Source organism: Mercenaria mercenaria, chromosome 1, assembly GCF_021730395.1.
Source record: "Mercenaria mercenaria strain notata chromosome 1, MADL_Memer_1, whole genome shotgun sequence".
Taxonomy (NCBI): Eukaryota; Metazoa; Mollusca; class Bivalvia; order Venerida; family Veneridae; genus Mercenaria; species Mercenaria mercenaria.
Window position 1 is genome coordinate 82890890 of NC_069361.1, and position 17835 is coordinate 82908724.

General features: G+C 36.3%; 1 protein-coding gene across 4 annotated transcripts in view; it reads left to right on the forward strand.

Moving 5' to 3' along the window:
- LOC123532243 (uncharacterized) overlaps positions 1–17136 on the forward strand; it is a 39649-nt gene extending 22513 nt beyond the window's left edge. For 2 of the 4 annotated variants that reach the window (XM_053552587.1, XM_045313652.2), the window contains exon 2: positions 13208–17136. In XM_053552587.1, coding sequence (XP_053408562.1) covers positions 13208–15323 — 2116 coding nt within the window. In that variant the 3' untranslated portion in view covers positions 15324–17136. Of the gene's footprint in view, positions 1–11567; positions 11807–13207 lie in introns of those variants that run through there. The other 2 variants (XM_045313636.2, XM_045313644.2) reach the window with 2 other exon arrangements.
- Positions 17137–17835: the final 699 nt, after the last annotated feature.

Genomic DNA, 17835 nt, shown 5'->3' on the forward strand with positions numbered 1-17835 from the left:
GCCGAAACACGGCGCATTCCAAGCTTATTGGACATAATGTCCTGAGCTGTACCATAGGAAATACCAAAGTGTCTCGCAACATTTTCAACACTTATTCTTCTATCTTCAAGTATGTATTCCTGAATTTTAGCCACTTTCTTTCCATTTGTAACAGTCACTGGCCTGCCAGTAAGCTTATCATCTTCGGTTGTTTCTCTACCGTCCTTTAAGCGATTCATCTACTTTGAAAAGCACCATTCCATACACAAGAGTCCCCATAAACTTTATGCAAGGACGATTTTCCGAGTAATGTATAAAACACAACACGTTTATACTGGGTGACAGCATTTTACAATGAACGCTCTTGACGTATATTGGTATAACGTCATTAAATGATTGATCTTTGATCATACAAAATTTCATTGCATGATTTGAAAGCGCTATGAACTAGTGGAATTAGTTCGCGAAATTAATGATGGGCCCTCGTATAACCATATTTTCGCATAGAGTCCTGTGTAGCTTTACCCTGGAAAGTGTGTGCTTCAATAGCTCGATCGCTCTGGCACGATACTTGGCCCGTACTAGTATTCATTAATAATTCTATCTAAGATTTTAAAATGTTTAATATCTATTTTGCAGATGTTTCCTTGAGTTACTTCGGTAAATAACATACTGCTGATGAATTATGCCAGACTTAGAATGTTACAAAATCATAGTTCTGTGAATTGTTCTATTCAATAACAGTAACTGTAGATATATTGTTATGTTTCAAAATATTTGCGTCACTGAAACACTGTGACATCACATTCTATGATATATTTTTATTGTGCAATTGCCAAGACCCGCGCATGCATATTGTGTATCGCCAAAGAGACTTAACAATGTGTCTATTAGGGTACCTGCATCTAAACCCTTACCTAATCCCAACTGCTACACATATGAACAATAGGAAAAGTGGAAACTCCACAGGTCGCTCAACACAACAAAAACGGAAATGTTGCAGGCTCGGTTTGACTGAGCCTGTTCATGGACGGTAGTGGAAATGCATGCTACCGTCCACGCCCTCTAGCCCCGGGTTGAGCAGAACTCAACATTTAATCATGCTAAAAGTACAAAAAAACAATTTAGAGACATCCGCAGATGTGTTCATACTGCGGTGCACATGGAACCTTCAATGCTACACTAGTGTGTAATTCCATGAAAAGCGGCGTATGGTCCCAGTTAAAATAATGGGTTTGCCCTAAACGAGAAAACAATGAGCAGAACTAAACAAACTGGAATTTAGAAAGGGGATCTGAGGTTATGGAGCCTGCATATCACAGGAACTGCCAAAAGGCAAAATTAAAAAGCAGTCACCATATCCAAGGGGTGATTAAACAATACCCAAAGCTATGAAAGCGGGAGTATTGGAACCACCCAGGCCGAAATGTTCATGCTGAGAAACTAAACAGTACCAATAACACGACATAAAAGTCGTGCTGAACGATCTGAGAAGATCGAAATATAACAGCCCTCGCATATTCGAACCATATGCAAAAATGTTATATTTATTATTTATTAATTTGTTAATTTAATTTCATCTACAATGTGAAGATTGCAATACTCACACATTATGGATATGCTAGTTATTTGTTGTTATCGTTTTTGAAATCTTCTTCAATGTTTAATTTAATGCAAGACTTCTGCATCCGCATTTTAATAGGATTTCAGTAACTGTATCTACCCGTACATCGCAAATATTTCAAGTTTTCTCAAGAAAAAAGTAACTTTTTTCTAGTTAATATTAGAACTAGTGTGTTATTGCAAATATGATCGCCACTTGATGCAGTCATTTTTAGGCGAAGGAATAAATCGAGGTCTTTACCTGTGAACAGAAACCGTGTTTACTATCAAAAACTCTAACTTCACTTCTCAAATTTACAAATTACGGTGGCATATTTCTGCCAACCACATTTCCACTTATTTATCCCGAAATTTTTCGTAAAAATGTCACTTATTCAGTTATTTTCTGGCAAGTGACAAAACTGCTTGTTATCCACTTAAGTATTTTAACAGGACAAAACTGCCTGTTAGTGCCCACTACTGCCATACACATATTCACTTACGTTAACTAGGTACAATCTTGATTTTTGTCAGTTAGTCAGTTATGACTGGCAATATCCCGTAATCGTTCCCTATCATTACGGAACAAATGAAAATACATAAAGGGGCATAACAATTGTGCAAATTTATAATTCCAAATCATATCTATAGGCACAAACCATTAGGGGTGGCGGTAGGGGATAAGGCGGATACACACTCATTTCATTCTGTCACAGGGTTAGAAAAATGTGAAGTCAAACCGAGACTCGAACCCGGGGCCTCGGAATACAGTTCCGTTAATCTACCGACTGAGCTACCCGACCACCTACACATTTTCTCCCTGTTTCAATATTTAAGTTCTATACCGTGGCATATTTTCCCACCATTTTGAAATTCGTCCTCGAATTTCAACGGCTGTTTTATAAATCAAGCAATTACAGGCGTCGGAGACCAACCAGTCAAACCAAACTTTTTTCTTCTTTTAAAGGCGTCTTATCAAGCAATCCGCAGCGGGGTGCGAGAACAGCCGTCACGGGCCCACGTTGGGCGCCAAATGTCACAGGATGCGAAAAATGTGCAGCCAGACCGGGACTCGAACCAGGGGCCTCGGAATACCGTCCCAATGCTCTACCGACTGAGCTATCCGGCCGCCTATACATTTTCTCCCCGTTTCAATATTCTATACCGTGACAATTCCGTAAAGGGGACGAAAAGTCTACTTATAATCGCCAATTTGGGTACGAATATTAACTGGATAATATGGTGGCATATTTCTGCCAACCACATACACTTATTTATCTCGAAAGTTTTCGTAAAATATCACTTATTCAGTTATTATCTGGCAAGTGACAAAACTGCTTAAGTATCTTAACAGGACAAAACTGCTTGTTAGTGCCCACTACTGCCATCCACATACACACTTACCGCTAACTAGGTATCTTGATTTTTGTCAGTTAGTCAGTTATGGTTGGCAATATTCCGTAATCGTCCCCTATTATTACGGAGTACTTTAGTACTGAAAATACATAAAGGGGCATAACAATTATGCAAATTTATCTTTCAAAATCCTATCTATTGGCACAAACCATTAGGGGTGGTGGTAGGGGATAAGGTGGATATATACTCATTTATTCTGTCACAAGGAGCCAGACCGAGACTCGAACTCGGTGCCTCGGACTACCGTTCCGATAATCTACGGACTGAGCTACCCGACCACCTACACAATTTCTCCCCTTTTCAATATTCAAGTTCTATACTGTGACATATTTCCCCACAATTTTGAAATTCGTCCTCAAATTTCAGCGGGTACTAAATCAAGCAATTACAGGCATTGGAGACTAACCAGTGTAATGCCGTCAAGACTCCACGTTGGGCGACAAATGTCACAGGATGAAAAACATGTGCAGCCAGACCGGGACTACAACCAAGGGCCTCGGAATACCTTTTCGATGCTGTACCGACTGAGATACGCGGCCGCCTATACATTTTCTCTCCGTTTCAATATTCAAGTCAAATACCGTGACAATTCCGTATTGGGGACGAAAAGTCTAACCGTTAATCGCCAATTTGGGTACGGATTTTAACTGGATATCATGAAAACTTTCACAATAACCACTTATTTATGTGAATATGTGGATGGCAGAAGTGGGCACTAACAGGCAGTTTTGTCCTGTTAACATAATTATCTGGATAACACGCAATTTTGCCACTTGCCAGATAATAACTGGATATGTGACATTTTTAGAGAAAACTGTCTACTTAAATAAGTGGATATGTGATTGGCAGAAATATGCCACCATAGGATATCATGAAAACTTTCACAATAACCACTTATTTATGTGAATATGTGGATGCCAGAAGTGGGCACTAACAGGCAGCTTTGTCCTGTTAACTTAATTATCTGGATAACACGCAATTTTGCCACTTGCCAGATAATAACTGGGTAGGTGACATTTTTAGAGAAAACTGTCTACATAAATAAGTGGATATGTGGTATATGCCACCATAACAAATAAAACATTTTAGTGCGTGTGTGCGTGCAAGTGCGCATGTTTGTGTTATACGCGCGCGTGCATGTGTTTATGCGCACTCACCAAAACAAAATATTTTCTTTTTATCTTAGCCCTAAAAACTGAAAAATAGTGGTTAAAATATGCTGATATATAACGAAACTGTTATATCCACACAATGTTTTGTATAATTACGCAAATATTACATCAGCGGCATGCAGACACAAAAACAATTTTAGAGCAATAGAGCAAAGCTACATTCCAGAAATGAACCTACAAGCAAAGGCACGTTGTGTTTTAACAGAGGTTCAGATATCTCAAACCAGGCATCTGACATCTAAAAGAATATGAAATAAGTGTTTATATATTGTTTACGGAAGCATGGAGGGGACATCGAATTTTTTTTTTCATTTTAATTTATGTCGTGGCCACGAGATATAACTAAGAAAAAAACAACAACACGAAAAACAAAAAATGTTTTAAACAATGCTTCCGTAGTTGTTAGGTTTCGAGTCTGCAATATCCCAGACATATATGTCCTCAGATTTCTTATTTCTTGTCTTGGTAACAAGCTCATTTTAGCTTATAACACATACCCTTAAGGAATGTCAGTATATAACGTTGGCAATTCGGATGAATTGTTATGCACCATGGTTTACATTGCTGATGATAAAGGTTATTAGCATGTTTAAGAATCTATAAGAATCAATTAGATATCAGTGTGAATATCGCTTGGAAGAGGTGAACGCAACCAAGCAAAATGATAGCAAAATTAGTCTGCTTACGAGAAGTAATAGTGCAACATCCGTCATATAATTTATCTCAAGGGTCAAGCTCAGACAATCAAATAGGATCATAAGCGAGAAGCACTATAGAGAATTTGATTGTAGTGAAGAGTTCCAGCCCTAAATATAAAATCACTGTTATTTTTGTAATTTTGCCGAGGTAGCATATCAAATGAAATAAAAATAAGAGCTGTCGGAGGACAGCAACGCTCTACTATTCAACAGCCTTGTCAATTGAATGAAAATAACAGTCGCAAAAGGGGCATAATTTTGTAAAAATGCAAAACAGGGTTATGGAACCTGCACAGTGCTTATCAGCTCATGGCAGTGGACAAGTGTGTGAAGTTTCAATCCATTCCAATTAGTGGGTACTGAGATACCAGCTTACATATAAGAATTTAACCAAAAACTGCTAAGTTGAAAAAGAGGCATAATTTTGTAAAATGCAAAATAGAGTTATTGAACCTTTGCACTGCATGTCATATCATGACAGTGAACAAGTGTGTGAAGTTTCAATCCATTCCCATTAGTGGATACTGAGATATGAGCTTACATACAAAAACTTAACCAAAAACTGCTAAGTCGAAAAAGGGGCATAATTTTGAAAAAAAAAAGCAAAGTAGAGTTATGGGACTTGCTTAGTGCATGTTAGATCATGACAATGAAAAAGTATGTGAAGTTTCAATCCATTGCCACTAGCGGTTACTGAGATAACAGCTTTCATACAAAACCTTAACCAAAAATTTCAAAGTCGGCGAATGGTCCCAAGTTAAAATATTGGGTTTGCCCTAAACGAGAAATCAATGAACAGAATTAAACAAACTGGAATTTAGAGAGGGGGTCTGAGGTTATGAAGCTTGCATATCACAGGAACTACCAAAAGACAAAATTAAAAAGCAGACACCATATCCAAGGGGTAAACAATATCAAAAGCTATGAAAGCAATGCGGCTCAGATATGCCTACATAAAGACGCGCTGTTCTCTGATCAGATTCCACAAGAATTTAAATAAAATGCATATGACATGAAGTTTAATGAACTTCTGACATGGGGTGAGAAATGGGTATATTATTTCGAATCTCAAAGGAATCTAAACCACAAATAGTGGTTGAGGAAAGGGCAAGAACAACCAGTTATCATAAATCAAAGCCCTGAAAGGATTGATAGCCAGTGCTTATTGAGGGATATTTCAACCGGTACACCTAAAAATCGACATTTCAATGTGCATAGACTGGTCATGATTTGAACAATGTTGGTAGAAGACCATTAGACAATGATACATGCCAAATATCTAAGCTATGTGCATTGTGGTTCAAGACAAGAATTCTCTGTACAACTCTATGTAAAACTAAGTTTGCAGTAGGGTGGGACAAGTTTCAACCCTAATTCTAACCCTAAACTCTAAACCCAAACCTTATCCCTAGAGCGGAGTGATTCTGACTATTTGGAATGTGAATATAAAGTTCATATTTATTCTAGAATCCGTTGCTGCTTGTTTTTGTAAGTAGTCATCATTGCTCACACAATACCAAGATTAAAAAAATAAATATGGGACTACTTTTTTATACGTACAGAATATTTGTGTGATGCAGTCACATAGAAATAGAAGGGAAAGTGAAATGACGCGAGGTTGAAACTTGGTAGTTGATTAAGAGCTATAGCCAGTTGCTAAAGCACTGGCTAAAAAGCTGGAAGTTGCAATTGGTTCTTTACACAATTTTCTACAATACCAAAAGGCCCTGTTCTACAAAATACCCAGTGTAAACCGGCATATATCTATTACTTGACTGGAAAGTTTTACAGGGACAAGGTTCTAAAATCAGTCAGAAAACAAAACGTTAAACGTCGCCCACAAACTGGTTTACGGGGCATCGGCCTTATTCATGAAATGCATCTGCATACACTAGCAATATTACACAGCAGTATTTACAGGTCCAGCAGGTCAAGCAATTGCCGCACCCTCCATTTTCGCCTAACCTACGTCTCTGCAGGGTTTTCTCTTTCCTTTGCTGAAACATTGCTGGCTTGGCGTCACTACAATTCCGAAAGCGCCCTTGTTAGCGCATTGTATCACTGTCTGCTCTGTGGTTTCAGGTCACTGATAGCCCGGATGGGAAAGTGTTAAGGGTGAGAGACTGGTGTATTTAGTAAGCACTATGCTTAAATACAAATTTTCTATATTTTATATGGACAGTCTAAAAAAATCCTGAATTTCCGTCGTATAATAATGTCAAAGTGATCAGCATCTGACCTAAACTCGAAAATATATGTTAATGTGGATACTTCGTGCTTATCAAACGGTACCTTTAAATCTGACAAGGCTTTCTGACAAGGCTTTAGAAATTATAAAAAAAACTTTCATTTGTTAGATTACAAAGACAAATTTGCTGATGGTAGCAAAATAGCTCTTAACCTGCTAGTTTCGTATTCATGAAATATGACTTCTATGACGTTATTGGTTAGGAATTTTGCTATTTGATAAAGTGGTGCACATCTGAAAACAAAATTGATTTAAATGTACCTCTAGATGAGCAATTAAGGTAATCAAAGTATAATGATACAACTGACTGTATTTACCGATGTAATTTTAGTATAAAGTAAGTTCGCTTGATTAGATATGCATAATAACCATAGCCTATTGAAATAATCGATTTCCAATACGGTCAAAAGAAAATATTTCAATGTGTCTGTTCAATTAGTATAGTAGTCGCAATTTGACCGCGATGGTTGACCTTTGGCTGATTTTCATATCGATTATTTCATTATAGAAATCAAGGGTGCTTAGGGTAGCCGTGTATATTTATATGGAATTAGTTTGTATACACTGCAGTATCAATGTATATATCCTTACATTTGATCAGTTAAAACTGTCCAATACACTAATTTATATTTACACAAATTTTTATTTCCTTTTTCTCGTGCAGCTCGTGTTTTAAGTACACTCCGTTCCAATAATAGATTGTGCCTTATCATGTTTTATAATGCAAAGGTCAACCATCGGGGTCAAGTTGAGTCCACTATATCGTGTTGTAAAGCTGGAATTGTGTAATAGATAGATTAATATACTCCGTATCGACAGCCCTATCACGTGATCTGAAACAGGTAAACATTCTCACTACACTGCAGAGAGAATGCCTCTACAATGAGTTTACAACTATGTCAGATTAATAACCACAGTTAATCTATTTCTTATCACTTGCTAATAAATAAACAATTAGACCCTCAACCTACACAGAATCCTAATTAATCTCAGTCTTTACAATATTCTACAGAAAATTACAGAAATGGCCTCTAGTAGTTCTTTGAATTGGAGTAAAAAATTAAATGAAATTCCAAAATTTACTATTTTACAAATTGCTGAATATATAAAAGAAAGAGGAAAAAACAGGGCATTTGAAAAAGGATACAATTTTTTTATTGAAAGTTATGTACATGATGCTTTTCTTTGTAAAACAGACAGTAAATTTCTTGTCAAAGCAAAATGTTGGCGAAGTCAGAAGAAAAATGAATTGCCACATATATAATCGGCACAGATATGTTTAAAAGAATCAAACGTTCTTGATGGACAATGCAGCTGTATTGCTGGGTGAGTGAAAATTATGTACTTTTTTAAATGATTGAAACTTAATTTGATTTTTGTGTGTGAATTATTTTGTCTTGTATTCCATTAAAACTATACTGAAGTTTTCAAACAAATGTCACTAAAAGAATAATGAATATTATCAAATAAATTCTAATTATACGATTTCATTTATGCTTTCAGAACCGGAGGAGTTTGCAACCATATAATTGCATTGTTATACAATGTAAATCACTGGAGTAGCAAGAGAATGACAGAGATCCCAGCAGATATGTTATGTACAGAAGTGAGCCAAATATGGCATAAGCCACGTGGGGACAAAATTGAACCAGAACCAGTAATGAAGCTCACCTTTGCCAAAGCAGCAACTGACAGACAGCTACGTAAAAGGGAACCTGTGAAATGTTATTTGTATGACGGGCGTGCAAAATAAAGTAAAGGAACTTTGGCACCATCAAAAGAGGAGGTAGCTACTATACAAGAAATAGTTGGAGCACGCAACAGTAACATTCCTATAGTGTATTTAACTAAAGACCACTCAACAACACCCTCAACTGACACATTATTTGGAGAAGTTCCTACTGGTTCCCCACTCAGCTATCAACTCCAAGACTATCACAGCTCTAAGTCTGAATTTTCAGCGTACATTCCCAGCAAAGTTGATATTGTTTTGCAAGACAACCTTCGCTTCCCTGATATACCTGTACCAAATTCAAGTCTTAACATAGACTTAACTCAACTTGATGAAACAAGCAAAACATTCTTGCAATCACTGGACGTAACTGAAGCCAGGTCTGAGGAGATTGAACAAATCACTATCGATCAGTCTCAGAATAAACTATGGCATGAAATGCGTAAAAATAGACTTACAGCATCAAAGTTTGGCGACGTTATAAATAGAAAAAGTGAACCAAGTGAAGCTTTTGTCAAAAATTTATTTACATGCAAAAATTTATCAAGTGTAAAATCAGTTTCACATGGCAGAGATAAAGAAGATACTGCACGAAAATTGTACACTAAAAAAATGAAAAACAACTGTAAACATAATGTGTCAGTATTTCGCACAGGACTCCTAATAAATCCAAGCTGCCCTTATCTTGGAGCTTCCCCAGACGGCAAAGTTTTAGACAGGTCATCTTATGATTACTTCGGGCTGTTGGAAATTAAGTGCCCATATAAATATAGAAATACTACACCCGCGGAAGCAGCAAGAAATACAGACTTCTGTCTTGAAATAAGGGACGAGGAGCTGCATTTAAAAAGGTCACATAGTTACTTCTACCAAGTGAGTGGACAGATGGCAATAGCCGGTGTAAATTGGTGCGACTTTGTTGTTTTCACGAACAAAGGACTATTTGTAGAACGTATATTTTATGACAAAAACGTGTGGGCAAGAATTTTCCCAAAGCTTGCTCAATTTTACGTCAACTCAGTAGTGCATTATCTTAAAAACAAGCAGACGGACGTTTAAGTGAGTACTTTAGTCATCGTCAGTTGAAGTTTTTGCAATAAAAGGGTCCTGGAAATTTGACAAAAGGCAACAATCACTCCATATTTGGTTTACAACACCAGCAGATTTAATAGGTAATCTTCTGTCAAATAAATGGAAGTTTCTAACTTTTCCTATGGCCCTTTCAACATGTATCCGATGATGAGCTATTACATGTGTATCCTGTACATTTGCAGCAGACAATCGTTTTCTTTTTCCAAGGAACGGAGGAATGTTTAGACAGAGACCTATCTCGTTCAATTCGTTTGCAATTGTAAATCCTTTATCTGCCATGATTCCGTCTCCACGTTTTAATTCGCCAGTCTCTATTTTTTGTTTTAACAAATCAAAGAGACCACTGCGTTGACAAATTACTTTGTCTGAAATTCCACCAGTGTATAAATGTGACACAAACATTATTCCTCAACGACTGTCTACTCCAACGAGGCCTTTATATGTGTTTGCCGACTTGTAGTCAGAATACGTTTGTGACTTTCGTACTAACGAAGAAGGCATTTGTATTTTTAACTCAGTGCAATCAATAATTAGCATTACATTTGGATACTGCTTTTTAAAATCATGTGTCATATGTTTTGATATTATATCACGATGAGGAAAAACTTTCATAGAACCTAGTCTTATGTAGATTAAAATCCATGTATTGAAAATTCTTGTCACCATTGATAACGAAATTTGAAAACGGTTTGCCAAGTCCTTGTTAAATAACCCCAGTCTAAGTTTCATTACAGTCAGTAAGAATTCATCCTCCAAAGACAGTTTGTAAGTCCTGGATGCTTGAGATGCATCAAAATCTTCTTTATCACTGCTTTCACTTTCTGACATTTCATAGTCACTTTCAAAATATTCAGCTCCAGATGTGTATGAACTACTTTTGCGTCGATCCCAGTATGTTATTGAACTTCGGTCCTTCTTTGGCACAATCAGTTCTAAAACGGTATTGAAAACTGCAATAGTTGCAAAGCCTGTATAAAAACGTAACAAATTCAGCTTAGGATTGGAATGTACGATGTTATTCATTGAGAATCTATGAGTACACGGCATGACTATATTAGCCTGTACTTCCTGATGCACTCTCTCCTCGCCCTCTGATGCAGTGTCTGTCTCATCGCTGTCCTCAAACTTTCTCTTTCTCGGTGACTTCCGCTTTGGTGTGTGAATCCATGTGAAAACAGATAGAACTGCATCACACTTTAAACGTTTCTTTGCTGCATCTGGGCAAACATAGTCTACAGATTGGAAATGTTTTGAACAGACTCTGGTGCTGGTTGTTACTCTAAAGTCATCCTTTGTAGCCGATGACCCTGACCTACGTATCCTGTCTTTCCACACCTAAAATTAAAAAGAAAACACTATTTATCAGAAGGCACTCTTAACAATACTTCACTTTTCCTTGTAATAGCAGCGGGGTTTTTTTTTGATGAATTCTGTATGTTCTTTAAACAAGCAACATTTCTATCTTAATATTTTGAACACTGAACTATTTTTATAAATAAAAAAAAAACGAAATAGCTTTCTTACCTTAATTTGCCTTTCATGATTTGGAAATTTATGCATTGATACATTTTCATCAAATCCTGAAGATTTACAACTGGGAACACAGCAGTAAAACACCATGATTTCAAGATAATACTAGATAATCTTTGCAATGTGTACATGCGGTATGTATATAAACACACTGGCTGGGAAACTCTCTGTTTACCTGTTTCGGGTCACGTGATAAAATTTGTCGATACGGAGTTACCATACCAATTGTATATATAAAAGGTTTGAATCGTCGTGGAAATCTATGCTAAACAGAAGTGGCTTTGTTAAAAGCAACATATGTGGTTAATTTATTTACGCAAATAAATGGAATAGCAAAGTAAGTGTTCAGGATCTTACAGAGATAAAAAAATCTGACATACAATGGGCGATATCGGTCAGTTAATTCCCCTGATAAAACAGGTGCGCGTATAGGTGGCGCTACATGCGAATAGGTCCTAGAAAAGTTTGTATACATTATTTACATCGTTATACAGTCGATGACACTTCAAAATATTAGTAGATTTGGAAAGTTTCCGACAAAGTCATCAATGTTAGTTGTTTATCACTTGAGCAAAATTTTGATTGAATAGCTTTATTCATATCTATGGATATTCTATGCTGTAGACTGTTTTAAAGTACATTTTCTGTGTGTCAGTTAATTCATGGACTGTATGATTGTCATATTTGTTAATTGTGGCAATAAGTGCTTTATTTAGCTTTAAAGTATTTTTTCAATATTAAATGCCCTCCTTGGAAAATCCTTTTATCATTTTGCAAGTATTCAGACTATATCAGTATAGACAGTATATAGTTACAACTTAATCGGGAAGATCTGCATACGCAGTTTAATGCAATGAGGTCTTGAATAATATAGAAATTATAATAATAATTACTGTAAAACGTTAAAATATACGCCCTTGTGATAAGATGTCCCTTCAATTCTCCATTAGCCCAGTTAATTATCACAGCTGTTTTCTCATATATTTTATGAAAATATCATACATGAGGCATAAATGATCTCTATTGACAAATTAACTTATCTCGTGTTAATTTTAATTTTATGGTGCTGCCTCTTTAATTTTCAGTCAATTCAAATTCACAGCAACTTGCCCACATAAAGTGAAAAACAAATTTCCAATAAAATGGTCATTGGTTCAATCTCAAATTTTTGTCGGGCCTAAAGCATCGCCTCTTGAGATAACACCCTAACAATAAGTTGAAATGTTTTTAATCAACAAAAAACCCTGACACGTTTGTTCCTTAACTATAGAAAACAAAGTAGAAATATGTGTCTCTTAATTTGTCGGTCACAGAAATTAAACAGACGCGAAATAAATATGACAAAATCTTGAACGGCATTTAACATTGAGCCTGCTGGCGGCAAGTGATTCTGCCTTTGCAGCCAGACCAAGATCAGCCTTGAGAACTTGAGAAAATTTGAGCACTTAGAAAATGGTAGAATATTTTAATGTCGGGGCGTTTCCATTCGGTTTATTTAAAAGTAACTTGGACTATTGGAATAAGAAATAAGCTCATAGAAATCACCTGGGTACTAAATATCGGCGCTTTCTCGTGCGAACTAGAATATTAAAAAAGCTCAAAGAAAACTAGCTGAATATCCGCGCGTTTTCATCTGGTTTATTCAAAAGCAATTAGAAACACGTAGTAAGCTCTTACAAATATGAATTAGACACCTTAAAAAATTTCAGATATATTATAATCCAATTTTGTATTGTAGTATGGACTCTACAAGTAAACTTCTCACACACCTTGAAGAACACGCTAAACCAAACAAAAATGACCTTCGTCACAGAACATACGTGGATTATGTTAACTGCTTTCTTAGTCACTTTGGCAAAGAGAGAGCTTACCTGGTTGGCAGTACATGCGAGAAGATGAAATTAAGATGGTCTTACCAAGGAGGTGATGCTGACTTCTTGTTTTGTTCAGGAATATTGGAAATCCCCGTTGTCTGTATTGAACCGCGACCACATCTACCAAGCTATGTATGGGTCAGGGCTGATAAATTTGATCCAGCTGTTTGTGGAAATCTAGTTCTTGGAAAGTATCTTCCAGCAAGTATTGTAAAGGAAGTGCGACCGGAGCTTTTCACTATTCTGCGAGCAATTTACAACAATGTAACAATGACATCTGACGGCATACCAGGTCGCCGCAGCAGAGTCACAATCGTGGGAACTAAGTCGAAAGTAGGTCTTCAAATTTCACAGTACCGTAATTTAGCAGCAGAAGGTTTACCTGAATCTAAAGGCTTTCGACGAATTGTAAGTAATCGTAGTGCACAAGTGACCGCACAGCTTCGAAGGAGATGGTCAGGAGTAGAAATCCATCCGTCTGATACAAAAATGCTTCAAAGAATATTTAAACTTTTTGCTATGTTTAAGGTCCCCGGCAGTAAAGGCGAAAATTTTGGGAAGCTCAATAAGTTTGCACAACTTCTCTCTGAAGTACTGAAGCGCCCTTCTCTTGACCAATGTGATGAGCAAGGGCTGGCTGAAGATGCAGTCGAATTTAACAACGATTTAGATGAGGACGAGGAAAAAGATACAGACAAGTTAAAGGCAAGTTTTACTGAGAAAACGACGAAAGACTTTGTCCCTGCACTTAGAATAATTGGTGAAAGAAAACTTGAATGCATGAATACATGGAAAAAGAGAGTTGAACTTTCCGGTTGGCCTGGAAAGGAGTTAGCAGATGACATTTACAATACAGACATATTTCTTGTTGCGCGTGATGCGCCGACAGACCCGGACGTGCTGAACAGAGATTTTTGCTTGTCGTTCAACCTGGCTGAAATGAAAATCTCGCAACATTTGTCTGAAGTTCAACGCAGAGTATTTCTAATTTTGAAGTCGTATCTGAAAGGCTTTTTGGAAATGGTTCACAAAGAAATGGATACCAAAATGAAGCTAAAAACATATCACTTAAAGACGGCTTTCTTTTGGGTCTGTGAGCAGGAAAACGCTACCGCATGGACGGAGGGTAATGAATTTACTGCTGTTGACAAGTGTTTGACTTTCCTTCTTGAATGTATGGCGGAAAGGAAACTTCGTCATTATTTCGTAGACAGCAACTTATTGGTAAATTTTACGGAACTGGATTTCGATATCTTGAAAAACGGCCTTCACGAAATTTCGCTGAACAAAGCAAAATATGTCCATGTCTTCTTCGAAGAGGACAAGAAAAATGCCGGTGTAGAATGGATAACTGAAGATGAATTCAGGAGCATTGAACAGATGAAAGAGGATGGGGGTAGGATGCAGTACATGGACAAATTAGAGGATCAACTCATTGACCTTCAGAGAGGTTTCAATGCCAGTCAGAGAGATAGGTATGGGCAAGCGCCGATAAAAGAGGCTGTTTTAAACGTAATCGACCATTTTTTTGAAGTCGAAAGAGAAAAGAAGCGAAAACGTCAAGAAGAGGAGAAACAGAAAGAAACCACAGAAAAATTAGATAAAAGATTTTCGTCTGGACCTACAAATAAGAATTCTAAGAAAGCAGCAAAATTTGTAAGTACCCTTTTAACAGGAAGCGGAAGTGGTGCAGTTTGTAGCCAGCAGCTTACCCAAACAGCAGATCTCCTCATTGGTCTAGCGACCATGTTTCCTGGAGGATCTGAAATTGTTGATGGCTTAGGTGGACAAGAGGGAGTCAAGGCAGTTCTTAAACGGACAGTCGAACCAATGCTTGATTATGTTGCCGAGTTGAGGTCAAAAATTGATCGTTATTTGTCATGCACGGATGCCGATATTGAAGTTTTGGCTGAAGAATTAAAACATGAACTCACTGCATTTACCATCCGAGCTAAAGGAAAATGCTTCTTCGATGACTGAAATTTAGGATTACATTGTATCGTACTTAAATAATGAAAATGTTTGCGGTACGACCTTAAGCGGAATTAAAATCTGAATAAGATTTGTTTTATTTTAATCATCATGTTCTCGAAAACGAACGACAAACTTTTCTACAAAAATGCACAAATGAAGAAGTACATCCGTAAACACGCATGCAAACACATACAGGTTTGTGATACATGTAGCACCACCATTTTGCTACCTGGTTAAAATCACATTGGTATCATTTCTACTTCATATATATTTTTATTGTAATTAATAAGATAAATTTTGCATTTTACATACAGTAAACATGTTTCTACTTTTTTGTTACACCAAGTACCGTTTACTGATTTACTGATTTATATTTTCCACAATGCTTTGTAAATAGTAGACACTATCTTGTGTATCAGTTGACGTTATTTTTACAAATTAATTCGACATTTGTGCCATAACTGAAATATTGCTCGGTAGCTCTGTTGACAAAGCATACATCGGTGAACTCGTGCCCGATGGTTACAAAATGAAACATGTCCCTCGTAGTGGTGGCCGCGGCGGGGGCGTAGCGATCATTCACAAGGTAGTCATACAAATGAACATTGTCACATCAAGCAAAGACAACGATCTTTTCCAATTTTTCCTTGTATGAATTGCAATGTAGTTACAGGCGGATACAGCCAGTGCTCATGAAGTACAGAGTACTGAACACAAAACACAATCTGTTTTAAACATATCTGTGAAAGTGGACGGCTCTGAAATCAATCAATCAGTCACTGTCGGGAAGCTTGGTGCTTTCCTGGACTAGAACATGGGGATGGAGCAACATGTGAATAGCGTGTGCAGGAATTCCTATGCACAGTTGCGGCAAATTAAGTCACATCAGACAATATATAACCGCAAACGCAACCAAATCTCTAATCAACTCTCTTGTTACATCACGTTTGGATTGTTGCGACTTTCCTCTATATGGGATTTCTAAACAGTCAATGAACAAACTGCAATATGTCCAAAACACGGCAGCTAGAATCGTAACCAAAACATCCAGATACGATCATATAACATCTGTGCTGCGTGAACTCTATAGCACATTTTCAGATTACAGGTATAACTACGTCACACTCGATGCGGTCATCCCTATTATTAGTAACAAACACTCGTGGCAGAGAGATTTTCGGACAGTAGAATTCTATAGCACATAGAGTTAATTAGTGTAAGGATTGCATTTGCACATTCTTATCTCACAGTAAATGATGTACCGGTACCTGGCCGTGTTGCAAAATTTGTTTATATTTAAGGCACTAAAATGCATATTAACTGAGATGGTTGAATATTTGGTGCATTTTATCCACATCTTTAAATATAATCGTGAATGGAATATACATGTAATAATTGATCATGTATACATATTTATGAGACTTATTTTTAGTAAAAAAAATGCTTAAAAATGTCTTAACAATTGGCGAAATAAGAACATCTGCATGATTTATATATATACGATAGTTTAAATTAAAAAAAATTATGGGTTGTAATTTTATAGCCCATTTTAAGCTACTTAATTAATGTACCTAGTAAAGGTGCTGGACAAACTTTTAAACTATTATTTTCCACGATGTTATTAGATGATATTTGTTAATTGTATTTTGTAACAATCTCTGCTTTTGTTTTAGACGGAAAATTAAATTTGAATTTAGTAACTTTTACACATAAAAATTATTTATATAATCTTGAATGATAGTAAAAAAATGCAGAAAAATATAATGTTTTTAATTTTTGTTGCATAATAAATTTGTAACATTTGTTCTGACAGATTCTACTTGGTTTTTTTTCTTTATTGTTTGTTGCAGCATTATTATCGTTTTAGTCCTGTTTAGGCTATGTATTATGCGTCTCTGAAGTAATGTAAACTGTCACACAACTTCCCCACAAAATTTGGATCCAGAACAAATTATTTCTGATTTACTCTCTCTAGTCAAAGTGTCCCCGAGATCAAACTCGCAACATCTGGATTGGTCACACTGAGTTGGCTAAAATACTGAATATGTTTTAGTTTAAACACAAAAAAAATTCTTACAAAGTTAAGACAGTTGTTCATGATCTCCCCACTCTGATTCTCAAAAAAAGGGAAAATTGTTTTATACTGACAGATCACATTATGTAACTTTCATATTAAAATGTATTTTTTTTATTGATATAGATTTCAGTCTAAGGCTTTCAATAACAGATGGTTTATTTTCCTATCGGTGTCATCTGTTGTTTACATTCACCAATGATAATACAGAACAATATGTCATTTGATTTTATGATAATCTTAGTTAAAACCAATTTTTAATGTTATTTTTTATTCATCAAGTTTTCCCGAATTATTATTTGTTATAACTAATGTCATAGCTCTCGGTATAGTAATCTAATTAAATTTCAACACGAATAAGATATACTAGTAATCTAATTTGGTGTGAAAACAGTTTACTGCATGTTATAATATCATCAGGTAAAGTAGATGTTTCTGTAATTC